Below are 14,581 nucleotides of genomic sequence, written 5' to 3'. Positions count from 1 at the left end.
TTTATGGTTTGCTATTGTTTACTATTATTAATTATTATTATTATTATTATTATTATTATTTTATACTTTATTACATCCGGGTCTTCGCTGCAGTCCGCCGCGTTTCTGTAGCCTGTTAGCGGCTAACCACTATCAGCTAGCTTCCCTCCTTCGTTTCCTTCCGCCCGGCTCGCCGCTTGTGGGAGGAGGGCAGAGAAACGGGCTGACCGCAGCTCGGCTATTCGCCTGTCGCTCGGACACCGCCGCGTAAATGCCGGATTGACGCAGGTCCACGACGCGGGGGCAGCTTCCAGTCGATGCCGTTCGGCGACACCCTCCGCAGCCCGCGAAATGGACACGGAACAGCGTTGAAAAGTGTGCGTTAGTCAAGCTAAGCAGTTAGCGGCTAAGCCCCGAGCTCCCCGCCTCGCTGAACCCTCCCCAATCCTCTGCTAGCCAGTTGACGTCGGCTCGGCTCGCCTCGCCTCTCTCGGTGCGGCGCGCTTGCCCGTCACCTCATCTCCCACCACCACCAAAGAAAATGAAGAAGTTCAACATTCGTAAGGTGCTGGACGGCTTGACGTCGTCTTCGTCCTCGGCTGCGCACACTGGGGCCGCCAAGGAGAATGACGCCGTCCCGGAGAGCCTGCAGTCGGAGCATTTCCAGCTTTGCAAGGTGCCGTATTTCTCCCTCCGTCTCCCGGAGTGACAGCTAGCAGCCTCCGAGTGGAGGACATTTGGACTTTTAAATGAGTCCGTCCGTTGATTTTGGGTGTGATGGCGGGCTGCCAAAGTGCGTGTTTGCGCCGCACTGACTTGTCGCCCCCGGCTCACTTTTTTCAGCCCCGGCTAGCTTGCCGGGCTCGTCGGTTCGCTAAGCCGGCCTGCGGTGCTTCATGTTCGCATAGTTGAAAGTCGACTTTGCGCTACGCAGTGGTGGTCTTGTGAGGTGTGAGGACAAGAAAGAAAAATTGAATTACCAATTCACATCAACTCGTGACGCTACATGCTACTTATGGTGACTGTTATTTTATTTTATTGCTGATATTGGTAATTAATTGACTCTTCAGTGGTCAATTCAATTGCATGTTGTCCTTGTGCTTGCCATATAGAAAGAGGACGTACACAAGTTTTGCGCATTATGTACTTTAATGACATGTGGTTGCACGCAATTTTTAGATATCAAATTTGAGTGAAAAGAGCTAAATGTTTTGAAGCCGGCCGTCTTTGTTAACTACATCACAAACGTTCATTCCAAAGCAGATAACATTTTGAACTTATACAACCGTCGTTTTACAAAATATTTTGGTTTCCGAATACAAGAAAACAAGTTTTGCAAGGTATCATTTTCATGCTTGCACACCGCACACTGCTGGCAGAAGAAAAGGACCGATTTTGTTTTGGATAATATGTTAGGGAGGATGTGTTCTTGTAATTGTGGAATGTTAATCCAGTTACTGCCGGGTGGCAAATGTTCACATTTCCCATCCAAAACACAGACCCAGCCTGGGCACTTCCCTCAGGACCAGTCTGTCCAATGTATCTGGCAATAAAGACAAGAAAATACCACATGAAAATATTTTTTTATTTCCTGGTAGGAAGTATAGTTTATTGGCGCAGTCACTCCCGGGCCGCAACAAAAAAGCCAATAATATTGCAACAAATTGTTTTGGCACAAGTCACGTGTGATTTTCATGAAAGCTGATTCTGATTTCTCAACATAACTCCCCAAACCTTTGGATTTGTCTGCCGCTCAGGGAATCCCTTCTCTGATTGGTTGACAGCGCGACGACACTGGCTTCCTCGTTGAAGACCTGTCCGCCCGCTTGTTTGTCTACACGTGTCGCTCAGTTGGCTGCCAATTCTTGAGCAGGCTTGGCCAATTCTTCCATCTAATTATTAGTTGCTTTGGAAATATTATGTGATGAAGAAAATGTCAGTTTAAAGGTTGCAGGTGAAACAAGCAAGTTGTAAATTAAGCGGTGGTTTTTATTTCAAGGCCATATTGCTCGGTCCCGATCATATTTATCATGAGGCAGATGACTGCTTGTTGTCTCTGATTGCAATTGTGCTTTGTCTTTCTCCCAGACTGTGCGTCATGGCTTCCCGCATCAGCCGTCCTCCATGGCCTTCGACCCTGTACAGAAAATCTTGGCTGTCGGGACACTTAACGGAGCTTTGAGGCTGTATCCTTTTATGTTTTTAACCTGTGTCAAGATGACAAGACGGGGACAGAAAGTGACTCGGCACTTTTTGTTCAAACTTATTATCACGCGGATGTGTCGTCGGGTTCCTTCAAGAGAGGCGCCTTGTTTGTCCGGAGCGTCTCCTCTTGCGCTGTTTGCAGAAGGTGTTATTTTGTTCTTCTTTGCTAAGGCCTAATAAGTCCGCGCCGCCTTTTTCATCTCCAGGTCCAAAGCAGACAGACGACACCGAAACAGGTCGTGCGGGCAGATGGTTGTTGTCGGGACCGAGCTAAACGGGAATCATAGCCGAAATCACGGCAGTAAACAAGACAGACGCGGGCTCCCCTGCCCGTTTGATTGATTGCGCAATTTGTTTGCAAAGCGGCCACTTCGATGGTCGCCACTTGCTTAGTGATCAATGTGAGATGATACGGCAATATTTTTTTTTTTTTTTATGAAATAAATGAATTAATTTGAATTAAGGGGGAAAAAGTGTGATGATTTTAGAGCCGTTTGTACCTGTACTTTTTGTCCTAAATGTGTCTAAAATGGCAGTAAATTTGTGGACTTCACAAGAGAAAAAAAAGAAAAAAAATGGAGTCAGCCTTAGCGTGTGGTTTTCTTTAACCGAGCCAACCCGCAGCTTCGGCCGCGCAGGTGTGGAGTGTTACTGCCAACATGAAAGTGGCGCCGGCGTCATCCAGCTCCAATTTCTCATCAACGAGGTTTTGATTTTTTCTTTTTTTTTTTTATTAATAAACACTTACGTGTTCTTGTCACCTTTGACCTTTTTGGACTTTTTTTCTCAGGGGGCACTAGTGAGCGCCTTAGCTGATGACAGCATCCACCTGTGGAACCTGAGGCAAAAGATTCCCGCCATCCTGCATTCGCTCAAATTCAACAGGGAGAGGTACAGTAAGATGTGTGTGTGTATGTGTGAGACGACAACAATATGGACGCCAATATCCTGTCCATCGCTGGTCTAATTATAGTCCCGTTTCATTAGCAACAACCGTAGCGAGGCCTTTGTAATTCAATCTCGGTCAGTCTCTCTTGCTGATAATTTGGTGTTGAAAATCGGAGTATATTTTCTCCCGCAGAATCACGTACTGCCACCTGCCCTTCCAGAGCAAGTGGCTTTACATCGGCACGGAACGAGGCAACATCCACATCGTCAACGTGGAATCCTTCACCCTCTCAGGCTACGTCATCATGTGGAACAAAGCCATCGAACTGTGAGTCCCGCCTCCTCCATCTTTTTTTGCTCTCTGGCCGGTGAGATCGGAGCATTGCCATTTGAGTGAAAAATGAAATTATATCGGCTATAAGAATAAAAGATGCAGATGATTGCAGCTTTTAACTTCCCGTACTTGTACTTTTCGTTTCCTCTTAAGCGCTTCGTCGCTTACATAAGTCGAGCGACGCCGCTCGACTCGCAGGTTCTTCTCTTTTGAAAACAGGAAATAATCAGTCTGTCGCTGTGGTTAAAAGAAGTACAGGAAATGTTTTTGTTTTGAGTTCAAGTGCGACTGAACAAAGTCACTCCTTATTTACCAAAACCTCGTGTCAAATTGTGATGATCACGGAGTGGCTTTGCTGTCGGACATCCTTGGACACGCCCCCCTCTCCCCTCCTCGCCGCTGCTGTTTCTGCTATATTGATTCATCAGTGCCAATGAGCTCATTATCCAGTCGCGCCAGACCGCCGCACTCGCAGCCGGCCACACTTTTCTCTTAGCCCAGACGCACGCTTCTTTCCGCTCTCTGTTTCCACGGTGATGCAATGGCCCCGCTCCATAATCTCTCCCGGACCCTCATGTGACCCTGTCCGCTCTCTCGCTTCCTCCCTCCCTCCTCCATTTTGTTTTTGCCCTGCTCAGGGTAATAGCACTAATCATGGCATGCAATGACTAAGTTTTCTTGTCAGTCACAGTATTCCCTTTTAATGTCGTGTTAGCCGCATGCTAATGGTGAGAATGCAACGACGGCTAACCGTAGACACCTTGTTTTTCTTTCCTCCCTTTTAACCGCCGCACAGATCCACCAAGACACACCCAGGGCCTGTAGTGCACATCAGTGATAACCCCATGGATGAAGGAAAGGTAACAGCCGCTGTGAATGGATGAGGAAATGACAAAAGGCGGTTCTCCTCACGAGGGTCAAAAATTCTGCTCTCTTCTCGTGTGATCTTGAGCCGGTTTTGTGTGTCTGTGTGTTCTTGTCACTAAAGCTCCTCATTGGATATGAGTGCGGCGTGGTGGTGTTGTGGGACCTCAAGTCCAAAAAAGCTGACTACCGCTACAACTATGATGAGGTAAGGAAGTCCCTGTTGTTGTTATGTTCTTCCACAGCGGCGTTTTTCAACTTCCGCCTAAGCACCTCAGCAAAACCAGAAATGCAAGACAACACAAACTACAGCGGCTTGGATTAAGATAAATACATTTGTTGACTTTTTTCACCCAAATTGTAGGTGCTCTCCTGCTTTGGATTCACTTCCTGGTTTAGTCCACAATGTCAGAAAATTGTCAAAATGTTAATCATGTCTTAACGCTTCATTAGCTTAAGTCACATTGTGACCAAGAAAAACCCTGCAGGCTAATAAATTTGTGATTTATATTTTAAGATCATATTACTCAGCATTGCGAAGACACAATATTCAAATGGGGGGAGATGAGATGAGCTGATGCCACAAAAAATCTTTCATAATCATTTCATAGGCACCAATAATGTCCCCAATGTCGTTTTGGCTAATTTAGCATCGTTGTCGTGAGGGTGTGGAGGAGGCGAACTGGAAGGGAGAAGCGATAATACCTAATCGGAATGATGCCAGTGCACATTTTCATTTACGTGAGATAACGTCGGCACGCACAAACACACTATCTCTCGATCACGCGCTCACGGCAGCTAGCGCAACGCTAACGACTCAATCGGCATTGACAGGAGCTGATCGTGTCTGAAAAAGAACCCAGCTGGAATATTGATTTGTAACGATTCTCTGACCCTAACCCACCGTGTGCCATTTACGCTTTGGTGGCTTGCAGGCCATCCACTCGGTCGATTGGCACCACGAGGGCAAGCAGTTCGTCTGCAGCCACTCCGATGGCACTCTGACCACTTGGAACATTCGAACCCCTGCCAAGCCGACGCAGATCATCACGCCGCATGGTAGGCACTGTTACAAACACACACACACACACACACACACACTGATGCCTGGACTTATCTCACATTTCCATTTGAAACTAGGAAAGCAGCCCAAGGATGGCAAAAAGCCAGAGCCGTGCAAGCCCATCCTGAAGGTGGAGTACAAAACCACACGGGCTGGGTAAGTGACCAGACTTTCACATTTTGTCCTTTTCCTGTTATTTTCTCATACTTTGTGTGTAGGTTTGAGTTTTTCATTTTATTTTGTTTGGGCTTTTTTAAATTCAGTTATTTGTAATCAGTTTTCAAAGTTTGCTTGTTTATTTTTTTAAATATTTTTCTTTATGTATTTATTTGCATAGTATATTTGACCAACACAAGATGGAGGAAAAGGTCACTAAGTATTTTGTAATAAAGTAAACAAGAATCCAATCAAGATTGTTGACCTCCCTACCGCTGTTTCTCTCCCCAACCGCCAGAGACCCGTTTATGGTTCTGTCCGGCGGTCTGTCCTACGACACGGTGGGCCGGAGAGCCTGTCTGACGGTGATGCACGGCAAGAGCACCGCCGTCCTGGAGATGGACTTCCCCATCGTGGATTTCCTCACACTGTGCGAGACGCCGTATCCCAACGGTGAGCCTCCAGTTACCGACCATGCACTGGTATCGCTTTCCTTTGCTTGATGCTTTGTTTTTGCTTTTTAGATTTTCAGGAGCCGTACGCTGTGGTGGTCCTCCTGGAGCGGGATTTAGTCGTCATCGACCTCGGACAGATCGGCTACCCGATATTCGAGAATCCTTACCCCCTCAGCATCCACGAGTCCCCGGTGACCTGCTGCGAGTACTTTGCCGACTGCCCCGCCGAACTCATTCCCGCACTTTACTCAGTGGGCAGCCGACAGAAGAGGCAAGGCTACAGCAAGAAGGTGGGACCGCAATCTGGACTTGGACTTCTGTCGTCGTGCATGCGCTCACGGATTGATTTACTGCGTCTAGGATTGGCCCATCAACGGGGGAAACTGGGGACAAGGCACGCAAAGTTACCCTGAGATCGTCATCACCGGGTGAGGAATTGCTGGCAAATTGTTTGGATAGAAACCCGAAGCTCTTCATTCATGTTTATGCTTTCCCTCTAAAAATAGACACGCTGACGGCACGATCAAATTTTGGGATGCTTCTGCGTGTAAGTAGACAAATTCGCCTTGACATTTTGTCACTGTCACCACGGCAACTCTCCAACTTCCCTCGTCTCGCCGCAGTGATGCTCCAAGTGCTGTACAAGCTGAAGACGGCCAAGGTGTTCGAGAAAGCCCGCGGCAAGGAAGAGAAGGCCAACACGGACATCGTGGACGAGGATCCCTTCGCCATCCAGACGCTGTGCTGGTGCCCCGAGAGCAGGATGCTGTGCGTGGCCGGCGTGTCGGCGCACGTCATCGTCTACCGCTTCAGCAAGCAGGAAGCCGCCGCCGCCAACGTGCAGGTTTGTTTTCCCATCACATGGCTCGTATCAATTCTAATTTCACAACCCACAAAAAAATAATCATCCGAAATAATAAGCCATCGGACAAACACAAAAATCAAACGACCCATTTATTTAGTTTCGGCCTTCAATTTTGAAACAAAATGTGTTCAATCTTCTATTTTCTCGTAGCTCTTAGAGGTACGCATGCAATGCGAGCTGAGTGACACCGACTCGCCCGACACCGGCGGCGAGCAGACCCCCACGCAGGCTTCCTCGGTGCCCCCCAGCCCCCAGGAGGGCGACGCCCCCGCCACAGCCTCCAGTCAACCCTCCGCCGGCGGAAACGGCAGCAATCCTTCGTCGGACGGGCAGCGAGACAACATGCCCTGCCTTCAGTAGGGAGAAAATAGATTTATTGAATGCACACAAGATCCAGATGTTTGTTGACGAAAAGATGCATGGCAACTTTTAATGACGCTAACATTAGCATCGCTTGCTTTCAGGGTGCGCAGCTCCCCTCTGAAGCAGTCTCCGGGCTACCAGGTGGAGCTGGTGGTGCAGCTGGTGTGGGTGGGCGGGGAGCCTCCTCAGCCGATCACCAGCTTGGCCATCAACTCCTCGTACGGACTGTGAGTAAACTACAAAGTTGGAGAGATTTGGCTCTGGATGAAATTTCAGACGGATCCAAAAATGACATCTTGATTTGTGGTGTTTTCAGGGTGGTGTTTGGTAACAGCAACGGCATGGCAGTGGTGGACTACCTCCAGCAAACGCTGCTGCTCAACCTCGGCACGTCGGAGCTGTACGGCGCGTCGGAGCCCTACCAGAGGCAGCCTTGCTCCCCGCGCAAAGCCCGCCAGCCCTCCGGAGGTCAGACATTTTGTCTGCTCTACCGCTTTGTTACTCTACCGGCTCACGGGTGTAACTGTTCCACGAGTAATATTTTTATGAATTTATTTTCAAAACGTCTTATTGGGTTGCTGCACCGCGATACGGCAAGGTAACACCATTGGCTTGTGTGGTCTCTTGGTTAAGCTTTCCCGGCGGGAGGCAAGTCTTTCATGTCCAGACTTTCTCTCGTGTATTGCGAGTCTGTGAAAAGGCTGCGCTCGTCTCACTTGAGTAAGTCAAGACGCCAGTCGGGCAGTCCCGCTCCCGTTGATGTGCGATAGATGTAGCACCCGTAAGTCCTCTTGTAGCTCGGCCAACTCTAGTCACTCTGTAGTTGGTCAAAGTCAACAGGAAGAACATAGCACACAATGGCGGGAGGGATTCAGAGTTTGCCTTGATTTGCTGATTTTATTCTTATGTTTTTTGTTCTTGCTCCTCCACAGCGCTGTGCGATTCCAGTGACGGGCCCAACGCCGCAGAGGAACGCTGCAAGTCTCCCAACTCAGGTGAGCTGATGTCTTACGGGCTTCGAGCGTCTGTTTGTGTGCGTGTGTGTGTGTTCTTTGTTTGAAACGACTGTCCTTCACATAGGATCCACCTCGCCCTGCAATTCTGATGATGAGCGCAAGGCCAAGTTTATAAAAAAGGGTACTGTGTGTCCGTATGAGAGTCTTTGTCCGTGTGTGCGCCTTTTTTTTTTTTTTTATCAATTTCTCTGCGTTGTGTTGGTCCGTCGCCACGTGACATGTCTCTCCCTGTCAACTGTTTCCAGTGAAGTACAAAAGCAGGCGCTTTTCCAAGACGGTTGCCAATGACTTTGGTACTGTATCAGTCACACGCGTGTGCATATGTGTGTGTGTGTTTGGCCCGTGTCGCTCTCTCTCGTGATTGGCGGCCTGCTAACACGCAGCCTCCTCTGTGACAATGAGCGCAAAGGTGTGAAATCAAAATGTGTTTTTTTCCCCCCACTACTAATGACAACAATAACTCCTCCATGCATGATCTTTTTCCTCAGATTTTCTGTGCAGTTTAGCCTGCTGGGGTTGTTTCCTTTGACGTCAAAACTCGGAAATCCCGCTTAAAGCTTCTCAATATTTGTCCGCTATCTGAATGAGCAGTTTTGTGGTTGGAGGGCCGCCGTAGTGCCGACACACTAACCGTTTGGCTTCTTCCTCCTTGTCGAGTTCTTTGACATGTAATCAGCGTGTTCTCTGGCTGTGTTCCATCTTTACAGGCTTTTTGATTGGTTGCGAGTGCAAAGTGTGGCGGTACGACGCAAACCAGCAACAATTTTGCGGTTTGACGAGTTCACAGTGTCACCGAGAGTGACTCTTAACACAGCGTAAGCTCTAAGGTCAATGACCGATATTCTCAGGTAGCCAGCTGTCATATCGCCACGCTTTTGCTCTCGTTCTGTAAAACTAAAATTGTCTTTCCTTCAAAAACATTGTCTTTATCTTCCCCACGTCCAGTGTTCCCTCTCAAGAGGCATCTTGTGTTTGTCTTTCAGCTAGGATGTCGCGGAAAATTAGCTCGTCTAATGAGCATAAACCAAACACGGGTAAGCCTGAACTGTTAACAACATTGTTCCCCACCCCTCTTTTTTCAGAGATTTGAAATTTGAGCATTAAGCAATGTAAGGTGGTGTATGTATGTGTGTGTGTGGCGGCCAGAGTGCCATTCCAGCCCGTCCAGGAAACGCTTTTATTACACCCACACCGGCACGCCCACGTCAAGCCGCAAGAGCGTGAAGTTGGCTTTCCCCACAGCAAACTCAGACCACAATATGAGTGAGTGCATCGGTGGCTGAGCTCAAGGCGGGCCACCTGTTTCTCGCCACAAGGGGGCGGGCTTCCATTCTCATGCGGTGGCGCTTTTGGGTTTGGAGAATGCTCAACTGGATTTTTTTTTTTTCCATGCATTGCTTGCTGGTTCTCTTATGTGATGGCTCCTACAGATTCCTTGCATTGTTTTTTTTATTGCCACTCAACATGGCAGCAAAGGAAGCATTCAAGTTGCCTGTCCAGTGGAAAAGCTCAAAAAAGTGATGATTTTGCATCTGTAAAATTGGCCCTTAAAAGAATTGACTTTTTTCACTTTTTTGGTGTGTCCTTGGAATACCTTGGTAAAATCAAAACGGGATTGTTTCGTCATCTCTTGGGTCACTTTGGTTCAAGCCTGAAGGATTTTTGCAGACCTTTGTCCGACGTTATCTGTTATTGTCTATGTTGGGGTAAATTACATATCAAAAGTACCAGTGGTGTCGGTGCTTGGTATCGGCGACTCCTCAAAAATCGAGCAATGACAACCTACCTAACTCTTCTCATTTCTCACTTCTTCTCTCCCAAGTGACCTTCCATCCTAAAATAACAGATTGCTCTCTAAAAGGCGCTTTGTGTTTTCCCAATCCAGATTCCAAGGACAACTCATTCAGCCGCTCGCGCAGCTCCAGCGTGACCAGCATCGACAGGGAGTCCCGCGAGGCCGTCTGCGCCTTCTGCTTCTGCGAGACCTTCCCCAGGAAGTCGGCTGACGGCGTGCCAGGCCCCTGTGTGCTGGTGGGCACCAGCCAGGGCTCCGTCATGCTGCTGGCCATCAGCCTGCCACCCGGCGACGACCAGAGGCTCATTCAGCCAGTCGGGATCTCCTCCTGCGGTAATCTGCTAGACAACATTTTTGTGGAAAGCTTGTTTCTCCCTCTACCTTCAATGTGATGTAAATACCTTACGTTGGCATTTGAAGGAACGGTGGCCAGACTCAAAGGAGGCATCTTAACAATGGCCCTGCTGGACGCCGCCGGAGCGGCGCTGCCCGCCTCCTACGAGCCATGGTACGATCCCAACGCCTCGGATGAGGAGAAGGAGAAGGAGAGGAGCCGGTGGCGCCGACCAGCGTCGCCGCCTTCATCGCAGGAGGGTCACGACTCGCAGTTCGCCGTCCTGTGCTCGGAGAAGCAGGCCAAGGTGGTGGCCGTGCCGTCCCAGACCCGAGTCCACAAACACAACATCACCGAGTCGTCCTTCGTGCTGAGGGCCGACGTTGTGCAGATGGCCGGAGCCAACTGCATCGCCTGCTTCTGCGCCAACGGACACATCATGACACTTAGGTAGAAAAAAAAAAAGAAGTCAAAGGGCCCGCCTGCGTCTTAACGCTTTTGTCTGCAGCTTGCCGAGTCTGCGGCCCCTCCTGGACGTCAACTACCTGCCGCTGACGGACATGCGGATAGCGCGGACCTTTTGCTTCTCCAGTCTGGGGCAGGCTCTGTACCTCACCTCGCCCACGGAGGTGCAGAGGATCACCTACAGCCAGGAGACCTGTGACAACTTGCAGGTCTACTATAAAGATATCTTTGCGACACTACACCTCTTTTTTTTAATTTATCAAATGGATTTAAAAAGTCTTGAACTTGGCTCAAGCTCAAGAGGGAAACTAACAGGTTGCGTCCCCTTTTCAGGAGATGCTGAGTGAGTTGTTCACACCAGTGGAGACCCCAGAAGCTCCCAACCGAGGTTTCTTCAAAGGCCTCTTTGGTGGAGGAGCTCAGTCTCTGGATCGGGAAGATCTCTGTGAGTGATTAAAATGGCCGTGTTGATCTCAATAAATACTGGCACTTTTGTTGAGGATCCCGTGTTCCTTGTCAGTCGGCGAAACGGCGTCCGGGAAGGCTTCTCGCAGCCTGGCCCAACACATCCCCGGCCCGGGCAACATGGAAGGCATGAAGGGCGCGGCATCGGGCGTGGTCGGCGACCTGGCCCGCGCGCGGGTAGCGCTGGACGAGCGAGGCCAGAAACTGGGCGAGCTGGAGGAGAGGACGGCCGCCATGATGTCTAGCGCCGAGTCCTTCTCCAAGCACGCTCATGACGTAATGCACTTTTTGTTTTGTTGCCTTTTATTTATTTTTTTAGATAAAAATAACATTTTGGGTCATGATGTTTTATTTTTTACTTTCAGATGATGCAAAAGTACAAAGATAAGAAGTGGTACCAGCTCTGATGATGGCGGGCAACGCCTGGACGAGAACTGGGGACTCTGTAATCACACACCACACACACACACACATGCGCGCTAATATGGCCGAGGAGCTGCAGATCCTTTGTCATCCTTGTCTAATTCTCACGTGAGGGGAAGGTTCTCCTGAGCTGTTTGGAATTGCGTTTATTATTATTTTTGCATTGCCTCGCTGGCCGAAGGACCACAGTTTTGGACCTAAATGAGGAGGAGAAGTCTGACGATTGCATTCTGTGACCTCTCCCCCCATCTTTTAAGTCCAATCATCCAAGTTTGTCAGCGTCTGTCTGAAGGATTCCGTCTTTCTTTGTCTTTTGTGTGAGGAAACGGCCATTTTGAAGCACTTAGGAATATGAAGCGGGAGCTGATGTACCTCCTAGCAAATAAGGGCTGGTGGTAAACTACTTCATCATCTTTTCCCAAAAAAAAAGGTTGTCACCTTTCTTTGATTTTAATTTTGGTTATTTATCGAGACACGCAAGAAGTTTATTTGGGTATGGTGGGAGTTTATTTGATGGTTCATCTGGACACACATCATTGATTTGAAGGACACAGAAGTTGATTATTTTTGCTGGACACACTGCACATTTATTCAATTATTTATCAGAGCACTCAAAAAGCTACTTCATCATTTATCATGATGCAAAAATGTTGTTCAAAGTTTGTTTGATTATTTATCATATATGGAAATTGTTATTTATCAGGACACACAAGAAGCTTATGAGGTAATTTAACAAGATGTTGGTTAGCCGGGCATTACTTTGTATTAATTATGAAATAATTGCACACAATTTCCGGAGATGTTGAGTTCACACCGAAGTCTCTTTCACATCTGAGAAATACCCTGACCTTTTTGAATTTAATTCAATTTCCCCCCCCACTTAATCCGTCATGCTGAAAAGAATACCTCATTTGAGTCCATCTATTAGGCAGAATTCTTGGAAATGCTGACAATTTTTTCAGATGTGCGTAAAATTGCCATGTAGTACACTGGAAATAGCCTGAAGCTCTTGACTTTTATGTGAGAGGAATTAAATTGCGGAACTGTATCTTTTGATTTCAGCAACCGTTCTCACTCTGGTGTGATGATGGTTGGCGAGCTTTGTTGTTTTTCTTGTCGGGTTTATTACTACTTGTGTTATTTACGACTGATTGCTCCACAGGCGGTCGGTCGTTCTGAGTCAGCCTTTGTTCTCTTTTCTGCCTTTGCCGACGCGTCCATGCTAAGCTAGCTGTTTAGCCGCGTGTTTGCGAGGATACATATATTCAGGGACGTGTGTATGTATGAAGCCAATATTTACAACTTTGCTTTTTCCTGACTCTTCTTTGAGCTGCTATTTGCGTACATTTTTGTTTTGTGTGCGCGTTTGTCGCTGCCAAATAATTGTAAATAAGAAAACAGCTCAAATTTGATGAGATATTCTAGCCATCTTCCTTTTCTGTGTAACACCAAAGAGATTAATTTCATAATTTTGAGTATTATTTATTGCCCATTTCGTTGGCCCGTATATTTGGTGCAATAGGTTGGGGGAAATTTGCAGAAACATGACAATGGTGTTTGCATTTATTTTTTCATCTATTTGCTCAAAAAAAAAAAAAAAAAATTAGTTTAGTTGTCATATTTCATGAAGTAACGCTCAACCAATGAATGATGGATTGGCCGGCCAAGCTTACTGGCCGATATTAGCTCTTTAAAAATCAGCAAAAATTGGCCAAATTTTTGTTGCATGTATTTTTTTCCAAATTTTTGCTGATTGTTTTTGTTTCCTTAAAACACATTAAAATATAAAACAAAGATAATTACATGGATGCAATGACTCTGAATTATTTTTTTTCGCCTAATCAGACACACCCAAAAAAAGACTTAAATTTAGTCCGTGAAACAGGACAAAGCAACAAAGCTTTTGGTTTTTTTTTTTTCTCCCCGCTTTTTGTGTGTAAAAACTTCCCTCACGCCAAATACGACACAAAGAAGCGCAATTTGAAAGCCACTGAGTACAAGCAGCAGCCATGTGATGTGCGTTTTGCACTATTTTTTCTACTCTTTTTGTTGTTGTGAAAGGACCAAAACACGTCAGAACTTATCTATGCTTGTCTCTCTATGTCATTTGCCAACCTGTGTCATTTGCTTATCATCAGGTTTGTTTTTCAGGTTCATACATATGCAGGTTTGTGTGTGTGCGATCATATTCCAAAGGAGTACCTTTAAATTTCATTATTTAGGATGGAATGCCTCAACTTTGAGCGTTGTATTTTTTTTTTCTTGTCTCTCTCTCTCTCTCACACACACACACATACGTCTTTTTTGTTCCCACCTTTTGTGGCCTCGCCTTTTCTAGTGCTTCGGGATACACAAAGCGGGCCCCAAACAAAATGGGGCTGCCCATAATATCTCTTCGCACATTGACGGATGCATGTTTACAAACGCGTATTATCTCGACATTTGTATTTACTCACAATAAAAACTCAACGAGATGTTTACATTGGCGTGTAAGTGCGCGTGTGATTTTTCCTGGCTTTTGCAAACGCGCTGCTGCATAAAGGCTTTTGCTTGGCTTTACAGCACTGTGCAATGGTGGGTAGGGGGGGGGGTCTTGATTCCAAGCCCACTCGTCCATCCATCATACATCTGATCGTCTGTCTCTCTGTCTTCTGGGATGAATATCTGTGGAGTTGCAGTATTTTCTCATTTTTGTACAGTTTTATTAAAGATGAATTTCCCACTCACTTAATCTGCTGCCACAAACAATTACACTGTAGATATAACTGTGCAATGTAAAATAAATGTTAAAAAGAACTAGTGATGCTCTCTGTCTTGTTTTTCTTTTTGGGGAAAAAAACGACAATCGCTTGATGTTATATTTCTCATATTATTCATATTTAATATATTTGGATTTTTGTTACATGTGTTC

At 46.9% G+C, this 14,581-nt stretch overlaps 1 protein-coding gene across 7 annotated transcripts; it reads left to right on the top strand.

Annotated features, from left to right (window-relative positions):
- Positions 1 to 139: 139 nt before the first annotated feature.
- Positions 140 to 14,463, top strand: stxbp5b (syntaxin binding protein 5b (tomosyn)). Of its 7 annotated transcripts, XM_037241144.1 has the most exons (28): positions 140 to 655; positions 2,068 to 2,165; positions 2,809 to 2,890; positions 2,975 to 3,075; positions 3,266 to 3,400; positions 4,203 to 4,266; positions 4,395 to 4,478; positions 5,206 to 5,329; positions 5,411 to 5,489; positions 5,788 to 5,942; positions 6,014 to 6,234; positions 6,305 to 6,372; positions 6,451 to 6,491; positions 6,568 to 6,788; positions 6,960 to 7,165; positions 7,274 to 7,399; positions 7,489 to 7,640; positions 8,105 to 8,167; positions 8,253 to 8,309; positions 8,434 to 8,481; positions 9,172 to 9,222; positions 9,335 to 9,451; positions 10,074 to 10,316; positions 10,404 to 10,767; positions 10,826 to 10,991; positions 11,116 to 11,227; positions 11,303 to 11,523; positions 11,613 to 14,463. In XM_037241144.1, exons 1-28 carry the CDS (start codon positions 521 to 523, stop codon positions 11,652 to 11,654), a joined length of 3,576 nt encoding a protein of 1,191 aa, XP_037097039.1. In that variant the 5' UTR covers positions 140 to 520; the 3' UTR covers positions 11,655 to 14,463. The 7 variants fall into 7 exon arrangements, with proteins under 7 accessions (XP_037097039.1, XP_037097040.1, XP_037097041.1 ...); XM_037241145.1 differs by lacking the exon at positions 8,434 to 8,481; XM_037241146.1 differs by lacking the exon at positions 9,335 to 9,451.
- The last annotated feature ends 118 nt before the right edge of the window (positions 14,464 to 14,581 follow it).

The sequence above is a fragment of the Syngnathus acus genome, chromosome 22 (genome assembly GCF_901709675.1).
Source record: "Syngnathus acus chromosome 22, fSynAcu1.2, whole genome shotgun sequence".
NCBI classification, from domain to species: Eukaryota; Metazoa; Chordata; class Actinopteri; order Syngnathiformes; family Syngnathidae; genus Syngnathus; species Syngnathus acus.
This window is presented reverse-complemented; position numbering and strand designations above follow the sequence as displayed.

What these genes read in the sequence shown, in the direction of transcription:
- stxbp5b (XM_037241144.1), top strand. Translation starts at nt 521, where the DNA reads ATGAAGAAGTTCAACATTCGTAAGGTGCTGGACGGCTTGACGTCGTCT. An exon ending in CTCAAATTCAACAGGGAGAG is followed by an intron (nt 3,076 to 3,265) that starts GTACAGTAAGAT and finishes TTTCTCCCGCAG; the next exon opens with AATCACGTACTGCCACCTGC. An exon ending in AGTCGGGATCTCCTCCTGCG is followed by an intron (nt 10,317 to 10,403) that starts GTAATCTGCTAG and finishes TGGCATTTGAAG; the next exon opens with GAACGGTGGCCAGACTCAAA.